At 42.9% G+C, this 20369-nt stretch overlaps 1 protein-coding gene across 6 annotated transcripts in view; it reads left to right on the top strand.

The window, feature by feature from the left end:
* LEF1 (lymphoid enhancer binding factor 1) overlaps positions 1 to 19641 on the top strand; it is a 125207-nt gene extending 105566 nt beyond the window's left edge. For 3 of the 6 annotated variants that reach the window (XM_050791010.1, XM_050791012.1, XM_050791014.1), the window contains 3 exons: positions 3066 to 3114; positions 3781 to 3821; positions 18435 to 18492. In XM_050791010.1, coding sequence (XP_050646967.1) covers positions 3066 to 3114; positions 3781 to 3815 — 84 coding nt within the window. In that variant the 3' untranslated portion in view covers positions 3816 to 3821; positions 18435 to 18492. Of the gene's footprint in view, positions 1 to 3065; positions 3115 to 3780; positions 3822 to 18434 lie in introns of all 6 variants that reach the window. The other 3 variants (XM_050791009.1, XM_050791011.1, XM_050791013.1) reach the window with 1 other exon arrangement.
* The last annotated feature ends 728 nt before the right edge of the window (positions 19642 to 20369 follow it).

Here is a 20369-nt window from a genome sequence, read left to right on the forward strand (position 1 = left end):
CACCAGAATGGTACCCTGATCCTCAGTGAGATCGTGTGAAATATATGTCTCAATTATTCAATATTAAAATACCCTATTACATGACATAGATTTATAATTTCAATTTGTTTTTATAACTTTGGCTAATAACAGGCTAATTAATAGTGCACAAATTTTCTAGGGTGAGATTAGCCAAATATTTATAATGTTAGAACTTTTCAATTTAGTTTTTAATGCTTCCCAATATTATATAGTCCATATAATTTTAACAAAATTTTTTGTTTTTACCATACATGAATTTGGGTTTTTATATAACTTGACATTAATACATCCAAACTACTTAGTTCTTTTTGCATATCATAAATGTAGATTCTTTTGAAGAACTGGTTGATGCCTAGAAGGTAACAGGTTATTTGATTTAGCAGTAGAAGCGTAACGGTGCAGGCTTCACATGGTCGCTGTGTGCCGGCTATGTTCTAGGCATGTGTAAGTGGGAGAGCATGGTGCTAAGAGACCCAGGTGGTGCTCTGGGGACAGAGCCAGTTATAGCACCTGTGAGGCATTCAGTCATGCAGTGAGCTCAGGGTCATGGGGAGCGCAGAAGAGGAGCCCCAGCTCTGCCTGAGGTGAGGGATGGACGAACAAGGTGTGGAGTAGAGAAGGTTCATGGAATAGATAACACTTAAGACACAGGTAGAAGGGTAAATGGAGCTGAGAAAGAAGAAAGTGTGAAATAAGGTTCCAGACACATGAAACAACCTTGTAGCAACTTCCGAACCTTGCAGTGATTACATTGAAAGGACCGCTGTGGATACCCGAAAGAAGCGTGCCCTCCCTCTCTACTCTCTGTCCCCAGAGCACCTTTAATAATCTTGGAAGAAGCCGGGCGCAGTGGCTCACGCCTGGAATCCCAGCACTTCAGGAAGCCACGGTGGGCAGATCATGAGGTCAGGAGTTCAAGACTAGCCCGATCAACATGGTAAAACCCCTGTCTCTACTAAAGATACAAAAATTAGCCAGGCGTGGTGTCATGCGCCTGTAATCCCAGCTACTGGGGAGGCTGAGGCTTGAACCCTGGAGGTGGAGATTGCAGTGAGCCAGGATTGCGCCACTGCACTCCAGCCTGGGCAACAGAGTGAGACTCTGTCTCACAAAATAATAATAATCTTGAAAGAGGACTCCTTTTTTTTTGATGTGCCATTTCTCAGGGTCACTAATACCTGTTCTTCGCCTCAGTGTTAGGGAGGATGATTTCAGTCACCCTTCTGAAGCTGTAAAGCCTCAATGGCCATGTGACATGAAGAACTATCTTGAGGTGCAGAAATATGCACTTTTGTAGAGCCACAAAATATATATGGTACAGTCTTACAGCTTTTAAATGTTCATGTGAGTATTATAGCAGATGTAAGCTAGAGACATTGGATGTGATATGTGTTCCATTTTAGTTATTTGAAAATACCTGATGCAGGTTGGTCATTTACTATAAGCGGACTATGGCTGTACACTATTAAAACAATAATTATTTTGAGACAGGGTCTTGCTCTTATAACATAATTATTAATTATGTTATAATTAATAAATAATAATTTATGTATTATCAATAATAATTATCCCAAATAATATCTCAATAATTATCTCAAAATAATAATTATCTCAAATTATTTATTGTAAATAATAATTATCTCAAATAATAATTAATAACAATTATTATTATTATTATTATTATTATTTGAGACGGAGTCTCTGTTGCCCAGGCTGAGTGCAGTGGCATGATCTTGGCTCACTGCAAACTCTGCCTCCCAGGTTCAAGCGATGCTCCTGCCTCAGCCTCCCAAGTAGCTGGGATTATAGGCGCATGCCACCACGCCTGGCTAATTTTTGTATTTTTAGTAAATACGGAGTTTCACCATGTTGGCCAGGCTGGCCTTAAACTCCTGACCTCAAGTAGTCTACCCGCCTCAGCTTCCCAAAGTGCTGGGATTACATGTGTGAGCCACCACACCCGGCATAAAATTATTTTTGAGGGCAAAGTAGTTATGAAGGAAAAGGGAAAATTAGATCACTATAAGTGGGATCTAAATTTTTAAATCTGGCATTGAGGTGTTTTGAAATGTATTTAAAATGGTGTGCATATCCATGTTATTTTGTCTGTTTTAGGAAGCAAGGTCCTTAATTGCCAGAAATAAGTCTTTGAGATAGCTCCAGTTTTCTCAGGTTCTCTCAATCTCTTCTCCCTTTCTCCTTGGTTTTGTCGTGCCTGTGCCACAGGGCCTGTGGGTACTCGATTAACACCGGGGAACTTTCAGTTAGACAATGGAATTCACAGTAAGGTTTATCTTAAGCACTACCAGAAGTGGGTTCTAAGTGTGCTGGTTACTAAGAAAAGGAATGGCTCATTAAGCTGGCTTTTCTTGAAGAAGAGGGTCCTATGGCCACAGCTCTAGGACATTATTATCCGTGTGTGTGTGTGTGTGTGTGTGTGTGTGTGTGTGTGTGAGAGAGAGAGAGAGAGAGAGAGAGAGAGAGAGAGAGAGGGAGAGGGAGAGAGAGGTCCTATGGCCACAGCTCTAAGACATCATTATCCGTGTGTGTGTGTGAGAGAGAGAGAGAAGGTCCTATGGCCACAGCTCTAGGACATCATCCGTGTGTGTGTGTGTGTGAGAGAGAGAGAGAGAGAGAAGGTCCTATGGCCACAGCTCTAGGACATCATCCGCGTGTGTGTGTGTGTGTGTGAGAGAGAGAGAGAGAGAGAGAAGGTCCTATGGCCACAGCTCTAGGACATCATCCGTGTGTGTGTGTGTGTGTGTGTGTGTGTGTGTGTGAGAGAGAGAGAGAGAGAGAGACAAAGAGTCTACCCACGGTGTCAATATTGATGATGTTAAATATGAAGCTATAGAGACGAAGGTCAGCAGGTCACTATTTTCTCCCATTCTCTTGCTCTCTGACTGTTTCTAGATAGAGATAGTGAAGAGGGAGAATGAGTCATCTTTACCTCTTTGTTGACCGCCTGCCTGTACTTCCACATCACATTCATCTGTGTGTTCATGGTACAATCTGTGACATGACAGTATACTCTCTTCTTCCAGGGTAAGAAAAAGAAGAGGAAGAGAGAGAAACTACAGGAATCTACATCAGGTAGGCACCATGAGACTTTCCAGTCAGTCCTCAGGCTTCTGACAAACACCTTTTAAAGCAGCCTGCATCTCTCTACACATTCTTTCTTCTGTCACTATAACTCATGATTCTTTAACTCTGCTTTTTCTTCCTGAAATTCTTTTAAAAAATTTAAAAGACCTCTTTTAAATGTGACTGTGGGAAGGTACATGTAAAAACTGGTTCCCAAACCCTGTCACCTGGAATCCTGGTTGTGAACTGTGGGATTTTTGTTTATTTGTTTTATTTTTGCTTCTGTTTGTGTTTACTTTGCTTTAACACTCTTGCCTTTTCACTATTTTATATAACTCCTTAAAGATACAATATTTTATGATGATTAAATGATGTGTTACCTGGTATTCCCTTGAGAATCTCTTTTGTGATTTGGGTTTTTTAAAAATGTAAAACATCATGATAGGGTTTGTCTTTCTTGTACATTAATTCAAGACATCAGTGAGGTCCCATTTATTTTCCTTTTTTCTTTCATTAAAAATAAGGCCACTACTTGTACTGCACAAATAAAAATGGCTGGTATAAGAACCATGAAAAGTAAAGCAAACAAGTTCACATGATATTGTAGCTACTACGTATTTGGAATGTACAAAAACCTCTTCAATAAAAATTTGTTAAAGACACAATTTTCTGCAGGTACAGGTCCAAGAATGACAGCTGCCTACATCTGAAACATGGTAAGAACGACTCTCTGGTCCTACTGCTGACGTTAGTTGTTATAAAAAGAGGCACTTGCTTGTGAATCTTCTTGCTCATAACGAGTTCATTCGACATTGCTCCTTAAAGAGGAGAACTCAGCAAAATCAAATTAGTGCTTTAAAAAATCTGATGGTTTTTATACCGGCTATGTATTTGCAATATAGTATGCTTTTATCTTTTCTCTCCCTTTTGGCCCATTTATTCTTCCTCCATTTCCTTTCCCGTAACTCTTTCTTCGAAACCATTTCTTACTGATCAGTGGCAAATAAGCCTACTTAAAAAAAGAACAAATGACAACAAACAGTAAGCAAAATGCCATCTTACTCAGCAAATCCAGGGTGGGTCTGAGGAGCACCATTTTAGCCCAGGACTCCCAACCTTTTGCTCAGTAGAGATTTTTTCTCAATTGAAATCACATGTAGTCACTCAAAAGTAATATATTTGTTTCTAGTCAGAAAGCTATATATGCTTTATTTTTTTTCTGTTATTTAATATGGCATGGGCACTTATTTAACTGTGTTTCTTCTATCAAGTATTTCTCTTTATTGATAACTTGCTAGATTTTACTCTAGTATTTATAAGTAATATTTTATTTCTTTTTACTATAATTTTTAAAATTTATTTCCACATGACCACTAGCCCAAGGAACTTGACATTGTAAATTAAGGCTTGGTCTTTATTAAGCTTTGAATTAGCAGTATGTGTACATCTTCTCCTGGTAACAGTTCTCAAAGGAGCTGCCTTTGGTTATCCTTTCTCTCTCCAGGAACACATGTCCAGTCAATCACCAAGTCTTCCCATCCCTGTCTTTGGGGTCTGTCTTGAGCCTTTTCTCTCACACTTACCACTGCCACAGCCCTAGTTCAGGTGCTCAGACTTTCCATCTGGAGTACTGTAATACATGTTAATAATTTTTCTGCCTCCAGGCTTTATTTTTACAAGTTCATCCTTCACATTGCTCCCAGAGAGATTTCCCACAACTCAGATTGTATGTCACTTCCCGACATGGAAACAGCCGGTGCTTCCCATTGGCTGAAACATAAAGCACCCACCACTTAGTGTGTGGGTCTGCCCAGCCCTGCCCTTGTAGCTTTGCCCCCAGTCATTCTTGCTGTCTGCCTGCCCTCACTTTCAGCATAGCCCTTCTGAGTCCTGTGCTCAGTCCAAACAAAATTATTAGCAGTTCCCCACATGGCGGGAGGGCACCGCACATGCTGTCCCTGGGCTTCAAAAGCCCATTTCCTCTACAGAGGAATGGACAGATCTCTGCCGTGTTTCTTAGGAAAAGAGTGTTATCCTGCAGCTCATTTGGCTCTTGACTAAGCCTGGTGGCCCTTACCTAAACTGTTAGAACTTAATTTTGGTGCTGAGGTTTCAAACAACTTGCCCAAAGGGACCAGCAGAGATTTTGGTACCAAATAGATCTGAATTTTAAATCAGGTGACTGCCTGAGCAATCTACTTCAGCTTTTTACTCTTCATTTTCCTTACCTGGAAAAAGGGAATATTGATGCCTACCCCCTGTGGTGGTTGATGTGCAGGATCTGCCCCGCGGCCAGCACACAGCTGGAGCTCAGACCCGTTCCTTCCTCCTACTGAGACCTAAGTCAATTGCCCTCTCCTCTGTGAAACTTTCTTCATCTTTCTTCAGATTCCCCAGGTTTTTCCAAATCCCATCACTGTGGTTTTATGATATCAAAACTCTTCTAAACTAATACTGAGTGGCAAACTTTCCTCCAAGTGAAAGGAGGACCATCCCTTCATATACGATAAAAAATAATATAATTGTTTTAACTTAGTGGCTATTAATCAAGAACCTCTTCTGAGCCAGTCACCTGGCTTGGTTATTAGAAGCACAGATAGGATGTAAGCATGGCCGATGATACCAACCCCTGTAGCTCATGGCTTCATAGTAGAAGTAAATCTAGTCAAAATCATAAGCCTTGTTTTTTTTTTTTTTTTTTTTTGAAAACAAATTGTTTTAATTACTGAACACTTAGGAATGGCCAGAGTTTTTTCATGTTCTGCCTCTGAACAGAAAGCCCTCAGAGTTGCAGTGTGCTAAGGGCTGGTACTTGATTTACTTCACTTCTGTTTGCACCAAAATCTGTGAAGCTGTTTTTATTAAAAAGCATGCAAAAATGTATTTCTGTATTTCAGAGTTTGGTACTCGATTTGGTGTTCTTCACGATTAGCATCCTGTGGTATTTTAGATGTAAAAGATGGCTTTTTTGGTCCTAAAGTGTATCCCAAACATCTTTTTCTAGTAAGTCACAGCTGTCATTGTGCTTTCTTGTCACTTATTTATATTTTCTTAAGGTTAAGATGTTCTCTCTCTCCTGCACAAGAAAAACAGAAAGAACCCTCTCTCTCCACCCTACCTGCCAAAAGCATTCTCAGGCCGTCCCGCCGCTGGTGAGGCTCCAGTTGGTTGAGCTTCCTGTAATCAGAGTCTCTGGTGCTGCCCTCCCTCTCATTCCCGGATCAGTCATGCAGCCTTTGAAGTCACTGCCCTGCACAGCACCTGAGTTTGGAGACCAGAACTGGCAGTTACTGGATAAGACTTGTAGAGTAGAGAGGAGCTCAGATCCACCTTCATAAAGATTTCCATAAATTAGCCATGATAATATTTCTGTTGTACCCCCACCCCTTCCTTTGTTGTAGGAATTCAGAGACATTCTGTTTGTGTAGAGCTGACCTATTCAGTCATGATTCAGCATTTATTGAGCACCTAAGATAGGCCTAGTGGAGACTTGTATGACCTGGAAATAGAGTGCTGGATGGAGCAAAGAAGGTCCCTATTCTCACAGTGCTTGCTATGTTGCTGTGAGGGTAGTTGATTAAAAAAAACCAGGAAGGTATAAGTACTATAATAAAAATAAATTAGGGAGTAAATTAGGGTCTGCTTTTAGGTTGGATGGTCAAGAAAGGCACCTCCGAGGAGGTGGCACTCAGAAATAACTCCTGTTGTCACAGAAAAATGGAGGGGGTCTTCTGTTTTGGAGCAGAGCCCTGGCAAAGAAATGAAAGACAAAGGGAACAGAGCGTCATGTTATGGAAACAGCAGAGCACAGGAATGAGGCCACCCAGTCTCCCAGGTTAGCTCTTGTGTAAATTTGTGTGGGCTGGGGCAGGTCACCTAAAGCCTCTGGTTTCTCGGTATAAGTGAAGGATTGTGTCCAGCGTCCTCTGAGATCCCTGTCTGTCTCTCCCTCAAGTCCAACTTTCTGGTCTGCTTTGCTTTTGTGTGGTCTGCACTGCCTCCCAGTGTTATTATAGGGACTCAGATCTCTTTTTTCATTTCCTAATTTATAGTCATCATTTTATGTCTGAGTGGCTCTGTATAACTATAAAGCCTCTGCATGACCTTGAAAATGGCTTATATGTGATGGGGTTGTTCTTCAGTTCCTGTACAGATCACCCCCCGTGTCCCTCTTTCCTCCCCAGGATGGCTACCTTGTGTCCTGGGATATTAGAAGCATTGCCTCTAGTTTGAGAATTTGATTTTCCACTAATGTAATAATATGGCTCCTTGTTTGCCAGACTACAGTCATACTAGTGCTGACCTCACCTTAGAAATAATCAAATACTTGATTAGAACCAATCCTACAGGCCCGGCATGGTGGCTCATTCCTGTAATTCCAGTACTTTGGGAAGTTGAGGTGGGTAAATTGCTTGAGCCCAGGAATTTGAGACCAGTCTGAGCAACATGGCAAGATCCCTTCTCTACAGAAATTAGCTGGGTGCAGTGACGTGTGCCTATAGTTCCAGCTACTAGGGAGGCTGAAGTGGTTGGATCTGTTGAGCCCAGGATGTCAAGGCTGCAGTGAGCTGAGATCACACCGCCACACTACAGCCTAAGCAACAGAATAGGACTGTCAAAAAAAAAAAAAAAAAAAAAAAAAAAAAAAAAAAAAAACCAGTCTGTCAAAGAGCGTGATGTGGAATCTCACACAGCTGGTTTTCAATTCTGAAGGGAAGTTGACGAGTTAAGGTAAAGCTAGGCCAGATACAGTGGCTCATGCTGGTAATCCCAGCACTTTTGGAGGCAGAGGTGGGAGGATCACTTGAGGCTAGGAGTTTGAGACCAGCCTGGGCAACATGGCAAAACTATGTCTGTACGAAAAATAAAAACCACTAACTGGGCGTGATGACACACACCTGTAGTCCCAGCTACTCAGGAGGCTGAGATTGAGAATAGCTTGGGACCTAGGAGTTCAAGGCTGTAGTGAGCTATGATTACACCACTGCACTCCAACCTAGGTGATGAAGTAAGACCCCATCTCTCAAAGAAAAATTAAAAAACAAAACACTTGTGTTTTCATTTCTTTAAAGAGCCTGTGGGTTGCATGGAATACTTCCCGTTTTTTGATAGGCAGTGCCAGCGCTGTGGCCGTATGCAGCCCAGCAGAGAGGCTGGCTCCTGAAGCGGTGCTTTATTCACCCGGTTGTGTTCCTGTCTCCCCGTGTGTTTCTACTTTTGAGCATTAAAAAAATTTTCACTCTGGTGAAATCAGATTGAAACAAATAAATTGCCATTAATGTGGTCTCAACACTGCGGAGAAACTTTTAGGATAATTGGAAATGAGATCCCTAAAAGCCATTCCTCCAGGTTGGAGATGGTGGTCCCCAAGCTGCAGGATCTTTTGGACTAGCTTTTCGGACTAGTCATTTGTGGGAATGCCGGGAGCCCAGGACCTCAGGGGTAAGGCTGCACACACTGTCCTGGGTCCAGCTGGAAGACCAGTGTCATGACGTCTAATCACTTGTTTCCTCACCACGCAAACATTTAGTGAGGACTGCTGTAAGTCACGAATCCTGTTAGGCGGTGGCGGTGCTTGCAAATGAGACCCTATCCCTTCCTGGAGGAACTTCAAGTTTAAGAAGATACAGACATAGTAAATGGATAGTTATAAAAGAGTATGTTTTATGCTGTGAAGAAGTGGCATGCTGTGCCTGATACAAAAATAGAATAAGAAAGAGAATAAGAAATATGTAAATCGGAGTGAAATCAAGGAAGGCTTCCTGTAGTAGACAGCACTCAAGCTGTCAGGTTGGTTGCAGAATTTGGGGGTTTGATAGCATAGTAATAGAATTGATGTGAATTTCCGGTATTTGGGTATATGTTTGATTTGGAATACCACCTTTAAATTTGTCAGAAGTTAGAGATTATTATCAAATACTGAACTTTGCTTCTTCCTGACTTAATCAAGATTTATATGAAATTAAAGAAGTAAAGAATTATAATTTTTAAAGTGCTGGAGAGAATTATGACTCTGAGTTTACTAATTAAACAATTTTCAAAATTGGCTTATTATTTATCAAAACAAATACAAAAAGTCTACCATCTTTAAATTATATAGATTGAAAAGATATTTTTAGATACTTTAATGTATTTCCTTTAGTTATATGACGTAAGAGTTAATTTAAAAGAAGGAACAGTCTACTTTTGAAAGATAAAAAAGACTGGGTGCAGTGGCTCACGCCTGTAATCCCAGCACTTTGGGAGGCCAAGGCGGGCAGATCACAAGGTCAGGAGTTCGAGACCAGCCTGGCCAGCATAGTGAAACCCCGTCTCCACTAAAAGTACAAAAAAATTAGCCGGGTGTGGTGGCAGGCACCTGTAATCCCAGCTGCTCGGGAGGCTGAGGAGGGAGAAACACTTACACATGGGAGGCAGAGGTTGCAGTGAGCCGAGAGAGCACCATCGCACTCTATCCCGGGCGACAATGTGAGACTCCGTCTCGGGGGGGAGAAAAAAGATTTAAAAATCCTCTGGTTAAACACATTTTGCTAAATAAAAACTTCAGCCTTTATTTCCCTAGGGCCAAGAGATGAGCATGAGAGGTAGTTGCTAAGCTAAGTTAATGTTCAGTACTTGGAATTACATTTTATAAAAGATTGTTTCTGGCTTTTCTTTGATGGTGATGTTTGAGAGCCTGATGAGGTGGTTAAGGCTTGAGAACTTGGGGCTCCTGGGTCCTGTGAAGCTGTGCTACAGAGCTGACAAGTTGCAGAGTGGGAACAGAAGCATCATCTGGACCAGTGAGAGGACTGCAACCCTGAGGGTCTGCCAGGAACTGTGCCTGGTGTTCAACATTTAGCCCTGTCCTCTTAGAGCTGCCAGGGAGAGTTCTAAATATTTTCAGTGGTCTCATTGAGAAAAATATTTAATTCCTATGATTTTTGAAGCTCACTCTGGTAAGTTTGACACTTTTGCCTAATCTTTGTTCCAAGTTCTGTTCCACAATGTCGTCACCAACATTAAGTATCAGTAAGCTTCTTGGTGATGTCTAGTTAGAAAACAAAATCCGGTTCTTAAAAATTAATAAAATTAAAAGGAAGTTGGTGGCTGAAGAACTCTTAAGTCTTGTCCAAGTCTCAGAGTAAAAATTAAGGCTTCCACAACTAGAAAGTGAAAAAATGACATCCTGTTTTCCATTCTTTATCTTTTGTAACATACTTAGAAAGCACCTCAGCTAGAATTGTTACCAAACAAGCAAAAGACCCCTGGGGGTTCAGAACTCTTGGGAAGGCAGCCTACATCTGGGGAGGGGTAGGGGAGTGGCAAACTGGGGAGAACAAAGCCTCGCGTGGCAGCCACAGCAACACGTGGCAGCGCAGCTACCCTTGGCCACAGTTTGGTAGCTCCTGGGAAAATGTCTGCACCCAGCTCAGCACTGTCCCGCACTTGGGGGAACCTTGGGCCGCCGTTTTACCACAGTAGTGAGGTCCTATGGAAGCGACTGCTGGCGTGCGGATGGCCAGATCGTTGCATAGGAGGTGAAGGTTATGGTGGCCCGGAGAGGCTCCCTTACGCGTCGTTTCTGGGAATGCTGCAGTCTGAGGTGACGGCCCACCCATGTCTTCCTTCTTCTTATGCTTGTGTTCACAAATCCCTGTGACATCTGTCACAGACTTAACAGGAAATGTGTACAGGATTCACAAGGTGATGACACTTGACTACAGATAAGCTCAGGCTTGGTCTCATTGTCTTAAATAGCAATGACAGCATAATGACAGTGTGGTTGGACTCAATTATGCGTAGAAGGCAGGTTTTCACATCCTGGCCATTGCTCCAGGGTCCCTAGGCACGTTCATGGGAGCCTTTTGATGGTTAAGTGCTGGAAACAAACCATGCTCACTTACGGAGAAAGGGGAAATGTATTTTAAAGATACAGGAGCATCTTGTGGAATCCAAGGACAGTAGTGCAGTTGGGCCAAAAAGAAAGCTGGAAATTGGAAAGCTGTCCAGAGACTTTCCCTGCTTCTTCCATCTGCCCCGCCCTGAAAATCACTTCCTCCTTCCCTTCCCAGATTGACTCGCTCAGTTCTTTGAGCCATATGTTCAGAGCACTCAAGCTATATGTTGTTACAATATCATCTCCCAAAGTGACAATAATTCTTTCAAATTCTATAGAAGCGACTCTGGTTAGCCCAATTTGGGTCAAACTTCCACCCCAATCCATCATCAGCTGTGGTCAGAGGAGAAGGTCACATTGTACAAAATGGCTGTCAGGAGCTCACTGCTCTAACAGTGTTGGAGTTGGGATAATGGAGAGGAGAGCTGGGCAGCAGCCAGACAGATGTCCACTATAGCTCGCTAGTAAGCTGGTAGTTGGGGTGGTTTTATCTAGACAGCTCTGTGTTAATAAAGAAATTGGGTTAGGTTCATAGGTACAGTGAAAGCTTTTAAGAATGGGCAGTATCCCTTCCATCAATTCTCTTTTCTCTCCTTAATGATCAGAGGAGCTAGAATTGTGTTTAAGTTGCCTTGGGGATCAGAAATAGAGAAATAGACCCTCAGGTAAGCAAGACTGATCGGGTGCCATTAAAAAATAATAGCAGAGGGAGAGAAGTATATGAGGTTCATTAAAACCCTCTTGAGATGCTTCATGTTTAGTATTGTTCATCAAAACTTACAAAATGAAATTAAGATCAATGCAGTAGAATATTAGAATGAAAAAGAAGGGTTTCGGATAAATTTTGTTTAATAGAACTGTTTGTTACTGAGTTGTGAGGAACTGTGTGGAAATGAGCCCTTCTGGATAATGGAGTTTTTCAGATAACCTATATGTTTACATCTTTAAGTGTCAAAACATGTAATTTTTCAAAACACTTTTGGATGCAACTCTGTCTTCTTCAGCAGAGTACATTGAAATTGATTTGAATACGAATACGTCATGCCGTTGTTTTACAGTGGATATTATATATGCCACAAGGAGTATGGTGGTTTGTATAATACTATTCTAAATGACCCCAAATAATGTGGAATTTTAAGAAACTGCTTTTTAATAATTATTTTGTGGCTTCCTTTGCTGTTTGGGACTATACCCTCTGCCCACAATAATGTTTCTTATGATTTGTGTGGATTTAGGAACCAGAAAAATGAAGCTTAATTGAATAATATATAAATTAAAAGTAAATGGGGTCTGAGTTGGGGTATAGAGGGTAGGGGTTTTTTAAGAAAGGCTAAAATGTGCTATTTTTGCACATAAATTTTGTGACATTACTGTGATACCTTGAGATCGTTTTAATGTGTTTTTCCTCAGCAGTGTTCTTCATAAATGAAGCTGCCATGTTACTGAAAGCCGATGAGTGGGGAATCCTGCTGCTCATAGCTGTCCATGACCTTTAGCAAAGTGACTTTATTCTTTTTTGACAGAATGAGATAAAAATTAAAAGCATTAAAAATTAAACTGCTCACTTTTAGGCTTAAGGTTTACATCTGTCTCTGGACTAAATTTTTCTAAATGCCTAAATATTGTTTTTGTGAATCTTTTTTTTCTATTGGGATTACTTTTTCTCCTCTAGCATCAGCTTTTCGAAACATTCCGTTTCATAAGAGATATTTTAATTAATTTGCAGAATACTCTGTTGGTCTTAATTTTCTACCAGAAGTTCTGTAATAGTATGAATCTTGCTTGCTGCCCCGAATGTGTCGCGTGAAGTTGGAACAGCAGAAATGGTCCCAACCTGTATGGACCACCTGCCACATTCCCGAGGCTTTAACAGATGCCTCTGCATGTGTTGCCTCCTCTCATTCTGGAACAGCCCCATTGTGGAGGGGACAGATTTCAGTCCTGTCTGAAGGATGAGAAAACATCACTTGTCCAGGGCCACACAGCTGGTGAGCAGCAGCGCTGTGTCCGCAGAGTGAATTACTGTCAGCTCTGAGCCCAAGTTCTCCATCCTCTGCTGTTTACTGCACTCACTACGTGGGCTGCTTCAGGGCGCCTGCCCCGCACTCACCCAGCTCTGCACGTACATTTCCCACATCCCGCAGCGCACCTGATGAGGTAGAGCAGCTTCTTATCTTCACTTTACAGATGAGGAAACGTGTTTGGTGCGTTCAGAGTGCATGCCCGAGATTTCCAGGTGGTAACCAGTGGACCCAGGATCCAAACCCAACCCAGGACTGTCTGTCCTCAGAGCCCACACTCTAACCCACACAAGTTATCATCTCCCTGTGCTTAACCAGATTCACAGGTGCACACACAAACACTGTCATAACTGTGGAAGGGCTTGGTTTGGGGGTGGGGGGGAAGACAAAAGTGTGCCCTGATCCTGTCACCTCATTTGTAGAAGGTGAACTTAGCATCTTTAGTCTGAGAGAAATGTGGGTTGGATAGCGTTTGGAGGTGAGTAGATGAGGGAGGTCTACCTAGCTAGTTATTGTCCTCTGGAAGCCCTTCAGCTGACAGAACTGCAGTGGGCTTTTGAGGCACTCTCCTTCAAAACTTGCTCAAGACCATTTCTCCCATGTTTCCCGTGATAGGAAGGATCTAGCGGTCATGACCTGCACCAGGAGGTCCAGCCTACAAATAGGACACACGTCCTCACAGAGGAGACAGACACAGAGGGCTAGGCTGATCAGGAAGAGAAACCAGCAGCTACAGAAGAATTCCCCTGGAGTAATTCATTAACAGTCACAGGCTTGTCTCAAAGTCATCCTGACATTGCCAAAGTCTGGTTGAGCCGATGGTAGTTCACTCTGAATAGCCGCAGGGGAGGAAGCCGCACAGGTCACTCAACCTTGCCTTGGTAGAACATGAATCCAGGAGTGGCCAGTGACCCCTTTCCTCCCACCTCCAGCTTCTGGGAATCTTTTTGTTTTAGAGCTTTGTGGTTAGGGGACTAACTAACTAGTCTTGAATGCTGGGACTAAGGAGTCACTCAGCTGCAGAAACAAAACTCAGTGTTAACCTTCCTAACCACATATTTTCATTTTTCTTTTTTTCAAATGTTGGGTAATGTTTACTGTCAAGAAGCTGAAGCTGGCTTTTGTAGGTTATATTTCCAGTCTTAGGGACTTAAATTTCAAAGTTAACTTATGTGTTTGATTCTCTTTATCATGCTTCTTCAAACAGAGCGTGATATCCTGGGGGGCACTGTTACAGATGTAGACTGCCTCCACCAGCATACAGGGGTTGTTGCCTAGGGACGGACAGACAGAATGATGGAAGGTAGGAAGGAGAGAAGAAAGTGAATGATAATTTAGTTCCAAGGTATGGTGGAGAGAGCACGTGTTGAGAGTTCAGAAGCTTATCCTGCTGCCTATTAGTTGTGTGACCTTTGGCAAGTTACTGAACCTCACGCAGCCTCAGTATCCTTACCTGTAAGTGGGTGGGAAGATGCAAACTGTAATGATGATTATGTGAAATTCTAAAGTCCGTGTCCCAGTGCCTGGCAAATCAGTGCCCAGTGGACAGTGTTTTTGTTCCTTTCCCCTCACCAGCTTCTTATAGACAAGACCACCTTCAAGTCAACGAGACTGTCACTTTTGTGGTGCCAGGAGGCCTAGGGAACAGCCCAGCACTGGGACTCTCTAGGGGTCACCATGGGCCAGTCATTTTATGATCATATTCCTCAGTCTCTGCTAAAACAACAGGAGTAGACAAGCTCTCTCATGCTTGCTTCCTGCTCTAGAAGTCTGTACCTCTCTTCCTTCATACACACATGACATTGTGCAGCAGAAGAGTTCACACCCTCAAATCACAGGCTTTTGTCAGTTTTTCCCAAGGCGTAAAAATGGAGACAGTTGACATGAGGTGTGTGGTGTGCTGCTGGAATGCAGTTTTTGCAGTTAAAACTGTGAATCTGTTCACCTCTCATAAAACCAGTCTCTAATATTCTCCCCTCAAACTGCACATGGCTTAAGGCTCCTGCCTCTTGTTAGTAGCATTTGAGAGTGGCGTAAAAGGAAGAGGACAACGAAGGAAGGATCTTTTATTCCAACATTCCAACTCACTTTTTTTGTAACCTCACCAATTCTGAACAAGGAAGTGATATTACATGATGGGGCGGGGGTGCATTTTGTTCCTAGACACCAGCTTTGCTGCCCTTGCCTTGGCCTGGACAGCTTGAACTGCCTGGCCAGTGAGCCCTGAGTGGCACCGTGACAGGGCTGGCCCTTGCCTGCTCCTGACCCTCCACTCCGCCATCTCAGAGCTCACCCATAGGCTTGTCTCCTTGGCCCTCCCTTCCAGAGGACAGCCTGGGAAGGAACCCACAGGACATGAGCTGGCCAAGCGCTCTGCTTTTGGTAGGATTTTACATTTGTTTGCGCTTAGAGAGAAGGAATTTCCCACTTTCCCTTTCTTCACTCCTGAGTCAGGCTCTGTAAAGTCCTGTTGGCCCAGGGTCGGTGCTGTTGATCTCCCAGAACAGGCCCACTTTTGAAATCTTTAGATTCATCTTTATTGCTTGGGCTTTTATTAAGGAACTCTGCCCATTTGGGTTCCTGGTTCCATTTGGTTGATGGAATATTTTGTCAAGATTGGAATTTGGTCCAGGAGAGCAAGGGGTTCTATTATATGGGGTTGGTGGGGTCTCGTGCCGCCTTTGCATCCCCAGTACAAATGCGTGGTGACTCCTGGTGGAGGGAGCCCAAGTCTGAACATATGTAAGATGGGCCTTGCCTCACTTCCTTTGAAGCCCAGCCGCAGCCGGAGAGCAGTAATTGCTGGCTTTGATTGCGCAGACTTCACTGGTGGGTTGGGCTGTGCCAGAGCTTGCCTGGCCTGGCCCAGCTTCAGCCGCAGCCCCCTAGTGAAGTCTTAGATGTGGGAACGCTCCAGCCTCTGGAGCCTCATGCCTGTGGTTTCTTGAAAAGAATCTGGACTGGACCTGTTTTGTATCTGTAAAGCAACACTGCAAGGCCCCCGTTTCTCCCACTCGGAGGTAAGACTTGGTCTCCCCTGACGTCCCTGTATTTTAAAAGAGCCACCAGGGACAAACTGCCTCATTTCATAGTGAAGGAATTTATTTGCTTTTTTTTTTTAAAGCACTAGTCCCTGGAAGGGATTAGTTGCTTTTTGGTAAGCAACTGTACAGAGGCTCTCTGAAGCCAACCTTCCAGGAGAATTTGCAAGGTGACCCCATGAAATGAGGAAATAACAGGTGGGAAAATGTGAGACTGTGGAAAGAGATGACTTTATTAGGAGATGTAGACTCTTTCTGGGTAAGTGACATACTATCTTTTAGTTAATGGCCATCTCTGGGCACCCATGTTTGTGTTAACCACTGTATTATCACTTGTACTCAGCTTAAGAAGAAAGGAGAAGTCACCCTTAGGTAAGGCAGTGAAGGGACAGGAAGACTCTGGGGGAGCCGGAAGTGCAGGTGCTCTAGGTTGGAGGTGTTAGCCCTGCTTGAGAATGGGGCCACAGCAGGGCCATGGAGGTTGTCTGTACCTCAGTACTTCCGGGTTCGCTATGTCAGGCAGTGGAGGGATGGCCCAACAGAAGGGCAGGTTGTCTCCTTCAGGCGTTGCTGGCTGCCAATGGCCAGTCTATTCTGAGCCCCAGTGCTTGTCTCAGGCGCTAGCCTAGGACTGCAAGGCCAGGCCTCATCAGGAAACTAAATGTTTTCACGTCAGACTGAGAGGAAAACCTTCCCAGGAAGAGCAACCTGGACCAAACCTTTGAAAATCTGTGATGTAAAATTATAATGTAAATAGGAATCTGTGGGGTGCCCTCTCTCCCACCTCAGGCTCTGCTAGAGCCCTGTTTCTTTCTCCAAGAAAGGCAGGGTCCTTCATAGCTCTTTGATCCTCCTGCGTGAGGGATCCATACCTCTGTTCAATTAAAGTGTCACAACGCACTAGTGTTTTCCTGTTAAACAAGGAATGGTTGATTTTCCAGGAGGATAGGAATTGAAATTGTCCTTGAAGTACCTCCTCAGTTGAAATCATTCTGTGGCTGATTTCCTCCTATTTTGTTTTTTGTTGGTTGGTTGGTTTTTGCTTTTGCAGTAGCTACCCAGGTATACAAATAGCTTCTTTGTAGTCCCGATCATTTTTAGGGGCCTCATTGGGCGCAATTGGAATAATAATACTAGCTAACCTGCTTGCAGGGCTTGCTCTGCTCTGTGCACTTTGTGAGCACTTTAAATATAGGAGCCAAACCTCTCTTTCCAACAGCCTGAGGGGCAGGTGTTCTCGCAGCTCCCATTCCATAGATCACCATCCTTCTGTGGAAAGTACTTCGTGGACTGTAACTTGCCATCTAGACTTTTGTATTCATTATTAAATATGTCAAAGCTTCCTTTTATTTCTCTTTTACTTTCTGTTTCCATTGAAATGAAAGTGTACGATAATCCACCATTATTTAGACTGAGATTCTAAAAGGAAACTCCTGCTTGTAACACGGATAGCACAATCACAAGCACAAAGTGTTGGGATTCATCTGAGGCTGTCGAGGGACCCAGGTTGAGAAGGTGCTTCCAGCATCGCTGCCACCAAGGGAAAGCAGCCTCCCCAAGTTCAAAGCAGCGGAAGCACGTGCTCTCTGGAGTGAAGGAACGGAACTTTGCCATGCTTTTACTTTCCTTTTGTCTTTGTCTCATCTTGTTACACTGTTACATTTTACTATTAATCACTTTTTTAAAAATCTCAGATCATTAAAGTTTTGGGGATGTGGGAGTTCTCTTTTTTGAAAATCATTATCACCAATATCTGGCAACATTAACATATTTGCTGAGTGTCCTTTCCAAGGTTAACATTAAAGATCCTAGATGTTAGGAAGGAAAAAAAAAATCTTGAAAATTGTAAGATCTTAAGGAAAAAGGGAGAGGTTTGTATCCTCTGGACTGTGAATATGAGCGGACACAGCACACAGCGTCACGGGAGCTGGCAGTGCGTTGGGTAATGTGAATATGTCTATCCTATGTGGAATCATAGAATGGCTTCCCACAGTGGACTAAAAACACCAAACATTGCGGCATGACACGTCTTTCCCTGATCTGGCTGTTGCCTGTCTTCCCTATTCTTGTTTGGCTGTTTCCTACTTGTGTTTTTCAAACTTTTTTCTGTTCTTTTTACTATGACCCAGAGTGTTAGCTACATTTCACATCATAACTCTGTGCATACATATACATGGAACCAAAGTAAAAATGTCACTATATTAACTCTGTAGTGTACTCTCAGGATTTTTGACTGCATAGGGCAATTCGTTTTAGCCATCCCCAGATCAGCAAAATGGATTGATTAAATGCAGAGGTTATAAGACATATATGGTATGGAATAGAGGTTATAATCTTAAGGCCTACAGCAAATTCATATTAATAGCATTTCATTTGTTCCTTCTTGAGGTGGAAAACGAAGCTCATTCCCAACGTGCAAAGCCAAGGCAGCGACCCCAGGACCTCTTCTGGAGATGGAAGCTTGTTGAAAATCCAGACTGTCTCCACGGCCTGCCCAGTCGACCCCAAAGGAACACTGACATCAATTTTACCCTGAGGTCACTGCTAGAGACCCTGATCCATAAAGACAATCACTGCCAACTCCTCTTTCGTCTACTGCAAGGGCCAAGTTCCAAAATAAAGCATAAAAAGGTTTTTTAAAAGGAAATGTTAAAGCACGTGAGAATGCTAGCAGGCTGTGGGGCAGCTGAGCAGCTTTTCTCCCCTCATCTCTGTGTGCACTTCCCAGAGCATCTTGCATCCAAACCTGTAACCTTTCGGCAAGGACAGTAACTTGGCTGCATTTGCCTGCCATGCGCAACTGGAGCCAGCAGCCAGCACATCCATCAGCACCCCAGTGGAGGAGTTCGTGGAAGAGTTCCCTCTTTGTTTCTGTCTTCATTTTTCTTTCTCTTCTTTTCTCCTAAAGCTTTTATTTAACAGTGCAAAAGGATCAGTTTTTTTTGTTTGCTTTTTTAAACTTGAATTTTTTTAATTTACACTTTTTAGTTTTAATTTTCTTGTATATTTTGCTAGCTATGAGCTTTTAAATAAAATTCAAAGTTCTGGAAAAGTTTGAAATAATGAAATAAAAAGAAGCCTTCTTTTTCTGAGACAGCTTCTCTGGTAAGTGGCTTCTCTGTGAATTGCCTGTAACACATAGTGGCTTCTCTGCCCTTGTAAGGTGTTCAGTAGAGCTAAATAAATGTAATAGCCAAATCTACTCTGTTGGTAGCAATTGGCAGCCCTATTTCAGTTTATTTTTTCTTCGGTTTTCTTCTTTTTTTTAAAACAGTAAACCTTAACAGATGCATTCAGCAGACTGGTTTGCAGTGAATTTTCATTTCTTTCCTTATCACCCCCTTGTTGTAAAAAGCCCAGCACTTGAATTGTTATTACTTTAAATGTTCTGTATTTGTATCTGTTTTTATTAGCCAATTAGTGGGATTTTATGCCAGTTGTTAAAATGAGCATTGATGTACCCATTTTTTTTTAAATAGCAAGGCACAGCCTTTGCCCAAAACTGTCATCCTAATGTTTGTCATTCCAGTTTGAGTTAACGTGCTGAGCATTTTTTAAAAGAAGCTTTGTAATAAAACATTTTTAAAAAGTGTCATTTTATTAAGAGTGAAGTTCCTGATAACCTAAAATTGGTAATGAACTAAATCCACAGGCCAGGGCAGAGCTGGTTTGTAGAGAGGAGCAGTTTGTGTGAGAGGGGTGCTGCTGGTGCAGCCTTCTCCAGGGATAGGCCAGCACTGGCTGTATACGGGCACCTTGCCCTGTCTCCTAGACATGCAGTCCTCAAAAGTACTTGTATGGCTTGGGCCTCCCTCCTTTTCCAGGTGTAGGTATGAAACAGGGTCACAGCAAAAAAAAGAGGGTTGTCAGATGGGAGTGAGTCCTTTCCTGAGCACAGATCATGGGCTCCCACCATCTGGTCGTGGTGCTCATTGAAAGTCCACAGGTACTGCCTCTCTTCAGAGCCCATTGGTGTTCAAACTGGGCTTCTACATCGTGGGGTCCCAGTGGTGAAGGTATGTCAACACCCCCACCCATCTTCCCAGTCAACATTTTCTAAGTCCTGAGTTGTATTTTGTAATTTTTACCTTACTAGTACATGTTAGAAGTTGGTATCTGATTAGGAAAAACTGTATTTTCAGTTTAAAAGTGAGTATGTCATGTTCTTCCACAATGGTTTTCTATCCCTTGAGCTACTTTGAGAACCGCTATCACTGGTCCAACTTAAACCTCTCTGCTGAAATTTTAGCTCCATTTCCCCTTTGTAACCTTCAGTGCAGCTGGGGAACAGCTGGCTACCATACTTACAATAACCCTCCTCAT

This window comes from Macaca thibetana, chromosome 5 (assembly GCF_024542745.1).
Source record: "Macaca thibetana thibetana isolate TM-01 chromosome 5, ASM2454274v1, whole genome shotgun sequence".
In the NCBI taxonomy this organism is placed as follows: Eukaryota; Metazoa; Chordata; class Mammalia; order Primates; family Cercopithecidae; genus Macaca; species Macaca thibetana.